At 38.3% G+C, this 12,316-nt stretch overlaps 5 protein-coding genes across 13 annotated transcripts in view; 4 read left to right on the top strand and 1 right to left on the bottom strand.

Annotated features, from left to right (window-relative positions):
* Positions 1-438: 438 nt before the first annotated feature.
* Positions 439-1,736, top strand: Bcas2 (BCAS2 pre-mRNA processing factor). Of its 3 annotated transcripts, none has more exons than XM_083084921.1 (3): positions 439-620; positions 764-1,029; positions 1,102-1,736. In XM_083084921.1, exons 1-3 carry the CDS (start codon positions 546-548, stop codon positions 1,493-1,495), a joined length of 735 nt encoding a protein of 244 aa, XP_082941047.1. In that variant the 5' UTR covers positions 439-545; the 3' UTR covers positions 1,496-1,736. The 3 variants fall into 3 exon arrangements, with proteins under 3 accessions (XP_082941047.1, XP_082941048.1, XP_082941049.1); XM_083084922.1 differs by having other exon boundaries at positions 444-636; XM_083084923.1 differs by lacking the exon at positions 439-620 and adding an exon at positions 664-684.
* LOC145963200 (colorectal mutant cancer protein) overlaps positions 1,599-12,316 on the bottom strand; it is a 39,004-nt gene continuing 28,286 nt past the window's right edge. For 4 of the 7 annotated variants that reach the window (XM_083084904.1, XM_083084909.1, XM_083084910.1 and 1 more), the window contains 11 exons: positions 6,050-6,311; positions 5,431-5,576; positions 5,049-5,276; positions 4,621-4,809; positions 4,326-4,516; positions 3,989-4,255; positions 3,719-3,914; positions 3,382-3,573; positions 3,125-3,312; positions 2,937-3,039; positions 1,599-2,166 (listed from right to left, as the gene is read on the bottom strand). In XM_083084904.1, the coding sequence (XP_082941030.1) occupies positions 2,056-2,166; positions 2,937-3,039; positions 3,125-3,312; positions 3,382-3,573; positions 3,719-3,914; positions 3,989-4,255; positions 4,326-4,516; positions 4,621-4,809; positions 5,049-5,276; positions 5,431-5,576; positions 6,050-6,311 (2,073 nt within the window). In that variant the 3' untranslated portion in view covers positions 1,599-2,055. Of the gene's footprint in view, positions 2,167-2,920; positions 3,040-3,124; positions 3,313-3,381; positions 3,574-3,718; positions 3,915-3,988; positions 4,256-4,325; positions 4,517-4,620; positions 4,810-5,048; positions 5,277-5,430; positions 5,577-6,049; positions 6,330-12,316 lie in introns of all 7 variants that reach the window. The other 3 variants (XM_083084905.1, XM_083084903.1, XM_083084907.1) reach the window with 2 other exon arrangements.
* On the top strand, positions 2,349-2,630 carry LOC145963206 (ubiquinol-cytochrome c reductase complex assembly factor 5-like). Its single transcript, XM_083084924.1, has one exon. It carries the CDS (start codon positions 2,412-2,414, stop codon positions 2,628-2,630), a length of 219 nt encoding a protein of 72 aa, XP_082941050.1. The 5' UTR covers positions 2,349-2,411.
* Positions 2,671-2,925, top strand: Sloth2 (ubiquinol-cytochrome c reductase complex assembly factor 6 sloth 2). Its single transcript, XM_083084927.1, has one exon. It carries the CDS (start codon positions 2,671-2,673, stop codon positions 2,839-2,841), a length of 171 nt encoding a protein of 56 aa, XP_082941053.1. The 3' UTR covers positions 2,842-2,925.
* On the top strand, positions 7,710-8,634 carry LOC145963207 (uncharacterized). The gene is made up of 2 exons (XM_083084925.1): positions 7,710-7,867; positions 8,309-8,634. The coding sequence occupies exon 2, from the start codon at positions 8,329-8,331 to the stop codon at positions 8,536-8,538; it is 210 nt and encodes a 69-aa protein (XP_082941051.1). The 5' UTR covers positions 7,710-7,867; positions 8,309-8,328; the 3' UTR covers positions 8,539-8,634.

Below are 12,316 nucleotides of genomic sequence, written 5' to 3'. Positions count from 1 at the left end.
TTTGTTCCAATTGGCTAATCAAATGCTTCGAAGTATTTGGAGTGATTGTCACTCAGACCCAATGCTTATTGGCCAGTTGAAAATAAAGACTTTTGATTGGTCAATCGTGCTGATTACCCTAGGCATCGATCTATTGGCGTTTTTGAATGGTCGGGTTTAATCCAATCCGGAGTAGTTTACTAGACGTCATTGACCAATCACAGCCATTCTTCTGAAGAATGTATAGTTACATGGCTGCGATTGGTCAATGACGTCTAGTAAACTACCCCGGGTTGGGTCAAACCCGACTATTCGAAAACGCCATATATATGTGGTGTGTCCGATCAAACATGTGCGCAATCGAGACGACCCTAGTCTAGTGTTTTTCGCGAGAAAATTCTCTAGTCATTTGTCAGATTTATTCGTTTCTTATAGTTTGTTTTCTTCTATATATTTTATATTCATTGGCGTTTGACAAAACACCTGACCGAGATGACCGTGTGATGTGTTTACAAACAATTGTTATCTGTAAAAAGTATTTTCGTGTAATTTTATTTTAATTTATTATGGCTGGAGAAGTGATTGTCGATGCACTACCGTATATCGATCAGGGATACGATGAACCTGGCGTGCGAGAAGCGGTAAATAATAAATCATGTAACCCTTTTTTATCATTGAATAGAATAAACAACGTGATAATTGAAGGTTGTACACCTCCAAGAAGATGTAAAATAAACTTGCGTATTTCTTCTTTATAAAATATCTGAAACCCAACGTGTTCCAGGCACTGGCGATGGTAGAGGAAGAGACGCGTCGTTACAGACCGACAAAGAATTATCTAGAACATTTGCAGCCTCTGAATATAACCGCGTTCGAAACAGAGGTAATGAAACACGAGTTTGAGAGGATGCAGAATCGTTTGCCGATGGAAGTCCTTAGTATGAAACGTTACGAGTTGCCACCACCTCCGTCTGGCAAACTCAATGATTTAGCAGCATGGAACGAGAGTGTGCAAAACAGTAGCGCGCAATTGGAGCATCAAGCCACTAGGTAGACAATGATTTCACTGACTCAGTGTGCAATCTCTTGTATTATTTTTTACACATCTTTGCACAATTTCAGAATCTGTAATTTAGAATTAATGATGGACTATGGCTGTGAAGCGTGGAAATCTTATTTGGAAGTGTTGGTTCAGCTGGTGGGTCAGGCTCAAAAGCAATTGCAAGTGCTAAGGAAAATGATTCAAGAGATTAATTGGCAGAGAAAGTCGATGCAGACCCAAGGAGGTGATAAATTGAGAGCTCTTGAAGCACAGTGGGTTGGTTTAGTGTCCAAAAATTATGAGATTGAGCAAGCCTGTGTACATTTGGAGGAGGAAATACAGAAAATTATGATGAGTAAAGAAGCTGTGGAAATCAACGATGTACCAGCGGAGGAAGGGCCTGATGTACCAGAAAAAAGTGCCACAGAAACAATGGCATTACAAATGGAACAGCAAGAAAATCAGGATACTTAACATAATCCAAATTGTATATAATTATTAAGTAAAAAATAACGCATAGAGATGAATTGATAATGGACTCACATTCACATTTTAATATCTATAAACGCGTTAGGAAGACTTTGATAATAAAGCACAATTTATTACATTGTTGTTTACACATATCACACTTGGTTTATGCTTTTACAATATACATATGTACACGATTATCACTGTTGTAATCGATACGCTTTACTGATTAACAATTTATAATTTATGTGCTGAATGTTGTTTTAAATAGGCTACTTGCGTTCGTGTATCGACACATTGCACACATTGCATAGGCCCAGCTGAGTTTTTTCTTTTTTTTTTTTATTCTCATTAGGATAGCATTAATATATATCATGGTATAATTACAAAGCGAATGGCTAAGCATTTTTATTTTCGGCCGATTATTCGGTATAAAAAAATACGTGGATTCATTCTTCGTTTTGCGTAATGTCATTTCGCGGCGACAAAAAAGACATTAGCAATAATTGTTGGATCGTTAAGCTTGTACCCCATGTCTCGTTTTCTACCATTCAGTCACTCGATTGTCATAACGATGTCTCGCTAGCGCCAGAACTTTGAGACTGCAGTGCTATGCTTCCTTTGTAACCCATCGACTCCTCTTCTAGTAAAGCTATTCGTTGCTTCAATGTTTTCACCTGCAGGTATGATAGAAAATTAAATTAACATTCAGTACACATATTTGTATATAAAAGAAATGTGTATTTTTATGTAAATAAATTCTGTTTTTATAAATATTTCTTAACATATACGTATGAATGTTCCTAAATGGTAGCGTATATTTGTATGTACACGCATGCGCAGAAATAATCCAATATGGTGGCAGCCGACTAGCAGATAGCGGAGTAGTTACGTAATTTGACGAACTGTTTAAACATTTTTAATGCCATTTTATAGTGTAAGATTGAAGAGACTAATTAATAAGTGGCCAGGAAAACGAATATTCCGTGAGTACCGATTTCTGCCGATATTTTTCATCTGTGGAGCGGCCTTAGAATTCTCCATGATCAATTGGCATGTGGGAGAGGTTAACTTCTACAAGACGTATAAACGTCGAAAAGTAGAGGAGCTAGTAGAGAAGAGACTACGGCAGGAGGCTTGAATTTACACTTTCTACCAAGATATTGACGTATTGACGTATAATGCCAGCTGGACTATCTTGGCCACGCTACATTACGTTTTGTTCAGTGGCAATCATTACAATGCTATCCGGCGCACAATTGGTTCATCAAATCTACAGACCGCTCGACGATCTGGAGGATCTCGTCGAACAGAGATTAAAAGAGAGACGGAAGGAGCTACAGAAGAAATAACTTTATAGAAGAATATATTAGCATATAATTAATCACTTTTCTTGTAAATATCGAGTGATTAATAAAGCAGATACTTCACCTATATTTAATCATACCTGTGCAGCATGCCTCTCTACCATTCCCAGCATCTGTTGCTCCAGCTTCTTCAATCTAGATTGATATTTCTTCTTGGACTTTTCTAGAGTTTGAACTAATGCGCTAAAGAGGAAACAGAAAATTCTTATTTTTTTTAGTACAAGTGTATAGAAAATACTCCATGAATGAATATTGTACAACGACTTACCCATTTGCTCTTTTCAAATCGTTGACAAGTTCAGCGGATTGTTGATGCCTGAGCTCAGAATTCTTATTGACTTCGTCCAAGGTCGAGATCAATTCCTGCAGACGTTCCTTCAGTCTTGCCTCTCTGCCTAGCGCTTCGATTAATTCAGACTCCATCCCCTCGCTCTCATTGTCGCTTAAACCGCGATCCTACATACATTTTTATTTAATCAGTGCAAAAAGATAAAGAATTTTAAAAACACGTTAGATACACGATACCTTGTTTGTCGCCATCGCGAGCATGGCTTCCGCGTCACTCAATTGACCCTGGAGATGCTGTATGGTAGCGTGTTGAGCCGCAATCTGCGTGTCCCGTGCGTTTAACTTCAATTCTATGGTGGCGCGTTCCTTTTCCAGAAGGAATACCCTGGCGCGTAATTCAGCCTTATCTTCTCGCATGGCCATCAATTCCTGAGTATTATTAAAAATCTTTGTAAAAATAAAATATTCAAAAATTTCGATGACTTAAGTCTAAAAATCAAATTTTATAAATATATCTTATATATATTTTAAATCTTATAAACTTTATTCCAGTTTTCTTCACTCAAATACCGACTTGCATGAGTACGGCAGTTTCCAAATCGAGTTTCCTAGCTTCCGCTAAAGAGATGGTATTCTTTGAGTTCAGAGGTTCCGCGTGCACGCTCTCCAGCTCGACCGCCGTCGATCTCACCATCGTACGTTCTCCCTTCAACCTGCTAATATGTCTTCTGAGTCGGTGCTCGTCCTCTACGTTCCACGTTACTTCCGATCTATCGAGAAAAAAAAATTATACATCATACACATACATACATATACATTGTGTGCGTTGTAAAGTAATACGCACTCGTCCGATAAGACCATGCTATCTTCCCACGGAGCACCCAACGTATTAGTACAATCGTTTTCGAGTCGATTTAAGACGTGATACGCAACATTTTCGGCCGCCCTTCTATTATCGATCGTCACGTTACTCCTCTCGGTGGAAAGTCCAATTTCGCTCTCCAACAGAGCAACGAGAACGTCGTAGGCTTCGATAGCACGATCACTATACGAAAGCGCGAGTCGCAATGCCGTCGCGTTCGATTCATACTTGCCGACCAATAAACTCAACCTGCAAAGCAACGGAAAAAGATCACCATGTGATAAAGATCATACGTGTTGCTGTCATTTTGAAGATGTACCTATCGCATTGCGCTTTGCTCTCGTGCAACGTGAGAGCGAGAACCGCATTGTTTGCCCGCGCGTGCTCGAGTCTGCTGTTCAATCGCTCTGTCTCGACTTCAAACTGCTTCTCAGAGCCGTTCAGTTCCTGCAGGTTTGATTGCTCCAGAAGATCCGATACGAGATGTTCGGCGACCATGGTGGAACATACCTGAAATATGTCGGCGCATAAGCATTGCGCATCACGTAAAGTTAAGAGAAAGGAAACAAAAATTAATAGACGATATTCTTTGTAAGTTCAAAAATCTGGCGTACTCCGAAATTAGTGATGTCCGGACCGGTAATGTGCCTCTCGTCCGTCCTTCTCAATCTCACTCTCTCTGCCATTTTGAGAACCGGCGGTTCCTCCCTCGTTACGCTCTTTGTCGGAGGTGTTTGTAACGGTGGTAAAAGCGGCGAGCATGGCGCCGTCAAAGGTTCCGGCGAGCTGGTGTTACCCCTTGTCTACGGAGAACAGAACCAATGTATAAATAAATGAAACCGAAAAACAAAAAAATATATGATTGCTTCTATTAACATTTTTTTCTATCTCAATCTTGTTATATTAATCCTTAATACTAATTTTATTTCTTTCATCAAAATCTTAAATATCTCTATCTATTTTACCAAAATATGTAGGAAATAAATATTTTTTTTTCATATATATGTCTATAGTCTGATGTAAAAGATTGCTCCGAACTTACTCTGAGTTCTCGACGCGGCGAATCACTGCCCGTCGTCTGCTTCTGATTACCGGTCTGACCCTGATTCTTAAAATGAGCCAATTGCGTCTGCAAGCTCGTAATCTCCGCTCGTAATGCCGTGATCTCCTCTTGCAGCGTCGCGACGGCGACGCTCTGACACGACACTGCCTGCTGTGTCGGTTCCGGAGTCGGCAACGCGGCTGGACTGTCAAGTTGTTCCCTGCCATTCTAAAAGTAAAATTATATAATTCATTAACTCTTATTATTAATTGGCATAGTATTAAGATATAAAATATCACTATATACATAGGATATACGTATATTAGATATCTAGCAACACGAGACCGTACAACAATTCATTTTTGTTTTAATTTCTCTTCACCTCGGTCGGCCGATTCTCATCCTCGCAACAACTGGAATCAGCATCCCCCAAGGTACGATCACCGTCTCCTTGGATGTCTCCTCCGCCCTCGCTTTCCTCTACCGGATTAGTGATGGAACCTTCGGCATCCCTGCTCGTCTCGACCTCTGCGCATTAAAGAACGATTCTCAGATCGCGGCTTCAAACGATCGGTACATTCGGAATTTCGCGCAAAGCTTCCCCGCAATCGCGATTCGGAGAGATCGCATCTACTCTGTCAGCTCGTGAGTTATTTATCGAAAGAGCAATCGCGCCGGGAAGAAGAACGGTCGTTTCTCGCGACGCGAGGTATGCGAGTCTCTCCAAGAGAGAAGGAGAGAAAGAGACTCGGCCTCTTCTTCTCGGTAACTCGAGAGGAAGGACTGGGGATCGCGCGCGACACCGAGAGAGCTATTACTATCGTTATTGTCGGAGACCGAGAAGAGCTCGTTGATTGCCTCTCTGAGAATTGCCCCGCGTTCCCCGGAGTATTGGTCGTGACACTCGTCAAGGCTCTCTTTATCCCCCTCTCCGGAGAAGGAAATCGGTACGCGGACGAGCGACGAGCGACGAGCGTCGTCCGTCGTTGCCAACATCTTACCGGATTCGTCCTCCTCGGCAATTACGGTGGCGCGATGCCGCTCCAGCTGTCTGCCGAGTTCGGCGATGACGGAATGCAACTCGGTGAGCCGCTCCTCGTGTCGCGCCGCTTGCTGCTCCGCCCGCTGATCGGCCCGAGCCGCCTGCACCTCCGCCCGCATCAGCGCGGCCTCGGCTGCCTCCCGCGCGCGAGTAGCCGCCACCAGCCGCGAGTTCAGCTCGGCCACCTCGGACCGCAGAGAGGAGAGCGCGGCCGCGTGCAGCTGCGAAATTAAATTCCACTGTCCCTTTGATTCTTCCAATTTTCAATGTTTTAATTACAACAAATTCTTTCATTACTTTCATTACGGTGTAAAATGTGCGTTGTCTGTATTAATCGTCGATAAGTCTGATGTACTGCATATTCAATATTTTATCGAGACATTGAATATTTATAAGAGATAGGCATTTATAATATATTTGTACACAATTCGTACTTGACTTATCGACGAATTGCTGAAATTGCTTACAATATTATTAATATAAGAGCAAAATTATCAAGAGAGAATTTTTTAAAAAATTTCCCGAGTCCCAATAAAATTCCATGAGAATTCCCTTTTTCCAGATACAAAAGAAATTCCCGAAAATTCCAGATTTTCCATATTTTTTTCAGGGAACAGATACCCTGTAATAGTATAGATAAAATTTTATTTTATTGAAAGCTAAGATCTTCTCTCGTAACAAGCTCTAACTTTATGTCTTGGTATAATTATTAATAATTGATGATAATTAGTAATAGATAAATATTTCAAACTTACATTTACGTGGATTAATATAAGTAAGTAGACAGTAATTTTCATTATATAAGTAGTATAGTATCATAATGTCTTCGCAATGTAAATTAAAAATAGTCTTGATGCGTAATATAACGTGTAGAATATTTTGCGCGTCGCGTGAATCAGCGCTTAATTGGTTTACTAATTTACATATAGTGATGTAACGTGCTGAATGATTAATTAGTATCGCGATTAGATTTCTCGGTCATTAAAAATGAAAGCAAATATGAATTAACATCTATTTAAAAATCCTATTCTTAAATATAAATTTCAATAAAAAAATTAATTTCTTAAAATACAACACAAATATTAATATAATATACATATATATATATATTTTTTTTTATTAACATATAAATATAACAAACATAAATTTTATCATAAAATCAAACATTTATTGAGAAAAAATTTACTTAAATTAAATAAATAATATAATTCATTTTCACGAAATTGAACGATTAAAATTTACACAGTTAAACTCAAAACTACAAATTGTAAAAATTAAATAATAAACTATAAAAACTGGTGTTAATTTATTAATTTAAAAATTTTAAATATTATTGAAAGATTCAAAATTATTAATTTCATTGCTATTAAAACTACACCAATGATTTGTATATAAAAATATAAATAGCTTTTTGTATAGTTTGTAAAAAACATGATGATGTTTATCATAAATGCAAATCAAAAAACGTTTCATCGCTTCCTCTTCTCGCGAATGATCGCGATTTCCTTTTTTATCCGCGTACACGCGAGAAATGCGTAAAAAAAGAATCCGTCCTTCTCATGCGCAGCCACCCGTGTCGGACATTACGAGACATCAACAATTGTCGGCCGCATGATTACAGAGCGATTAGTGGAAAGGAAACGAAGGGGAGATCGCGGTGCATAAAAACAGCCGGACACGGGACGATGCGACCATTCGTTTCCGAAATATCGTCGGCGCGGCATTGATCTTGACAGTGATCATCTGTAATCCTCGATTTTGCGCACGAAAAGTTCAGGTAAATTTCTTATTTATATTTATAATTATATTTATAATTTATCATACAAATTTTATGTATCATTTTAAGGTTTTTCTATATAATTTAGTTTTTCTTCCGTATATTTATTAAAATTTTTTAATTTATTATATTATACATGCTGTATACATATATATATATATTTTTTTTATTTTGTTTTCGTTTGTATTTAAAATATTCTCGCAAAAATATTGTCCTAAAATAAATTTCTTATTCAAATAATCAATATACGTCATTCTTGCCATATTTTCACAAGGATACTTTTACATATACGTCATATATATGTCAATATCCACAAATATTCGAAAATATATGAGAATGTATGAGAAATGCGTCCACACAAGTTTCGCGAAAGGCACAACAGGTCTCCACATATATCATTACTATTTTCTATGTAATAATATATAAATTATATCTGCAAAGGTGACTGAAATTAAGCAAAGATGAAGTTAATGTTTGCTCTGATGATCGTTGTTGTCGTACTTTCGACGGCGATTGCGGCAGACGATGACGAGTACATTCATTTACCGGGGAAAACTTGCGAGGACGCACCGCCCTGTCCCGATGACAGACCCTGTGTAATGGCACCACCCCATTGCAATGTCGGTACCTGCGGCAAGGATCCGGTGCCAACATGCGGGAAGAAACCCTAAAAGCGTACGGTATCGAGGACAGATTTATCGTTTCATTTATATCTTTATGTAATCTGTTCCCTTCCCTTTTACGTATGCAATAAAATGTTATTTCAATAGAGAAAAAAATTGCGCTAATTAGCTAAAAAATTTATGCTAATTATATGTAAGATAGCGATTAACGGCAAAGAATAACGAAAATTGCGGAAATTGCGAAATCGCGACGCGATATGAGACGGAGAACGTTTTGACGTAAAAACGCGCGTTCCGGTGAAGCCCGGCAATTTTCGACGTTTCATTCACAAAGGATCCCCTCTTGTCCTCGGTTAAGGTCAGTGTGTGCGTGTGTGTCGGTCCAAGTGCAAACATGGGGGACACGATGGCCGGAGTGTAATTCAAACAAAAAGCAATCAAGGATTCAATTACAAGGCCGCGCGCACATACGACTGGCTCGGCGGTTCGCAGTTTCATCGGCGAGTAAGGTCACGAACGAAGAGATTCGATTACCGAACTCGCCTTCGGACACGTCGAATCGCTCACTCGGGCACAAATTCGCAATTAGTTTACATACAGTAATTTCCATATTCGCGCGTTATTCCATTTCTTGCGCTAACTTGCGTTAAAAATTCTTGCGACAATAATAATAGAGACGCAATTAGAAAACACTCGATTAGCGTTTCGTGGACGCAATAGTAAAATAATAAATCAAATTCAATTATTTCATTAATAAGATGAAAAATAATAATATTTAACATATAAATATTTGCGACGTCGATTGCTAAATGCAAAGTTTCTCTATAAAATGGCGTAAGATAGAAGTTTCTTTTCAACAATTTCATCTACTCAAATCTTGTAAAAAAACTCCCTGAGAATGTCCCTGATGTTGCAAATAGTTCCGTTCAATGTTTCAAATTAAGAGAATATTTAAAAAATTTTTTTACATCTTTTTAAAATAATATTTTTTATCGTATAAATTTTTTTAACAATTTTCACTCGTAAAAAGAAAAAAATACAGTCATTTAAATTTCAAATGCTAGTTTTGCAAACGTACTGAAAATAACTGTATAACTTTTGTGAGATAAATATTTTTCGCTTGCACATTTTTATTTTTTTATTATTAAAAAATATAATAAAGAAAATGTATTGCATATTTAACATTTTGTCAAGATATACATATATAATCAGGACAGAGATATACATTTATAGTATAATTTTAACACACATATAATTCACTTGGCTTGCCGCTTACAATAAACTTATGAAAGAATATTTTATAAAATTTCATGAGAATGTCCTGATTTTTCCAAGTACAAAAGAAATCCAGGATTTCCATATTTTTTCAAGAAATACACATCCTGTTTAAAACATTCAAAAATCACATTTCGGTTATAGTACAATATTTCTTGCAAAGTAACTTTCCATGTTGATGTAAAAAAAGAAAAAAAGAAGAAACAACTGCGCGCAAGAGCCAGTCGCTGGCGCAAAGGTGATAACAAGGATCTCTGGACCATATACCATTAACCTACATCTCGAAGCCAGTAGCATACAAAGGACGGCGTCTTATATCGCGCGAGATATTAGATATGACACGTGAAAAAAGAGCGAGGTAGAAAAATTGAAGACACTGAATATTTCACGGTCCAACAAGCTCTACGAGCGATGTCTTTCTCATTGATACGTACGAGTCATTTCATTTTTTATTCAGAAAAAAAGTGCAATCGTACAACGCGCTTGCAGCAAATAAAATATCTTTCCCGTTAATATTTCTCAATTGGAAAGACGCGCACTGTCCAATTAAATTGGACGTAATGATGTATAACGTAATGTACAAACCATGCAAATTAATATTATATCAATATTATAAATGTAAGAAACGATTTGAAGTATTATATAAAAATGCTAGTCATTAATATAAATGATAAGATATTTACTTGCACTATAAAATCTTCCGAACTTCTTTTAAATTTTCTTTTAAAATTTTTCTTTTAGATTTTCAAGGATTTTTTCTTTGAGTGCTTTGATTCTCTAAATTGTTCTAAACGTTTCCAATAAATAGCTGTGTTAATATCCGTTAATCAGTATTTTAAACAATTCGGCTGGACGATATATTTGTCAAGAATTTCTAAAATTGTGTGCACATCCTATCAAACGTACTGTTAGACGATTAGCCTGTTGGATTTCATGGTTCGCGCGTATTTGCCAGCCACGCATGAGCGAAGATCCATTAGAGTGCGGAGGGAAAAGGAAAATTCTCATCGTATAATTTGATCTGATCCTCGTTCCTCGATTCAGGCTGCTGTCGATCGTGGCATTTCCGCGATCGTGGCATGGAATTCCACGGCAGTTTCACGCAAAATTCCTTCCATCTTGATTCTAACGCGTTCCATCTTTTCGATATCAAGATTCATCTACGATTCGTTTACTTTGGACGAAGAATTCGTCCTGTCCCATCCGGGCAATTTTTTCGTGAAATCCAAAATGCCAACGATAAAATAGAATCGTGTCCTCTTTTTGTGTGCACCGTATGTGTCTAAATCTAATCTCGAGATGAAGAACGACATTTCCGTGAAAGTTATCTCGACGATAATTTTACATCTGCATGAAAATAAATTATTCGTAACATTCCGGAAACGCAAAAGTATCTTATCTACGCCATAAAAGTGCTTTTTACATTTCAACTTTTCAAATTACACGTTCAACGTGGTTCATATATCTCTAAAAGTGGTCCAGATAGCATCTTGGCGTATATCAGACTGCGTTTTAACTGGCGCTTTAGCTCCGTTCGAACTTCCTTTTATCGGATATTGCGTCAAAGTAATTTTCGCCAAAGTTACGCCTTCTGTGGGGAGAAAGAAGCGACGGAAGTTTTCTTAGTCGTGAGATTAGATCGAGAAAAAATTTGTCGAAAAATCGAGGGTGCGTGTGAAACGCGGATCCGTAGAGACCCTAATAATGGAAGTTGCAATGTAACGCAGCCGGGATGCCGCGTCATAAATATTAGAACCACGCAAAAGCGTGAAACAAACGCTTAATCTGCTCTCTCGCGTGTTACGGTGAAATTGTATTGGATAAAGAATGATTAAAGTTTGTTTCGTCATAAATATACAGGTACAAAGATATTTTTCTTCATTGGAGAGACTTTGCAAACTTAAACATTCGTCTTGGCAAAATGCGATAACTTTTGTGCATCCTGAGATTTTCACAACTTTAGTCAATCTTTGGAGAATGGATGGTTGCGTACGTTACTTGTACGATAATTGCGTAATGTTTGTAACGATAATTTAAATTTTTCCCGACCATGGTAAAATTGACGTAGAATTTTTATCGTATCGATTGCGGACAATCGCGACAAAGGGCTTCGCGAAATTCATTATCCGCGAATACGCAAAGCCACTGTCGGATTTCGCCGCGTCGGCTCTCTCATTATAACTGACGTGCAATTTATCGAGTAAAAGTTCTTTTGTGTTTTCGCTCGTGTATGACTGACGGCCGCGGGACGGTGATTTATCGTCGCGCGCGAGCGCGATTGTAGAGTCGCGGAAGCCTGAAAAGTCTGCCTGCCTTATCGAGTCGTTGACAGGTTTTCCTGCGATGCGGCGCATGCCAGGCATGAGACGTCGCACGAATGCGAGCGTGGAAAGAAGTCAGCTTCGAATGGTAAGCGATAAATCAGTCGCCGAATCCAGCGCGAATCTTTGCGATAAATACGACGATGAGAGCGATGCGATAGCTCGACGATGAACCGACAATTTTTAACAAGATCCTCGTCATTGGATGCATTATCGAAGCGATGTATCAT

The sequence above is a fragment of the Camponotus vicinus genome, unplaced genomic scaffold, assembly GCF_025532165.1.
Source record: "Camponotus vicinus isolate PSW18456_S1 unplaced genomic scaffold, iyCamVici1.0 SCAF_12, whole genome shotgun sequence".
Taxonomy (NCBI): Eukaryota; Metazoa; Arthropoda; class Insecta; order Hymenoptera; family Formicidae; genus Camponotus; species Camponotus vicinus.
The sequence above is the reverse complement of the archived record's forward strand: the minus strand, read 5'-3'. Positions and strand labels throughout refer to the sequence as shown.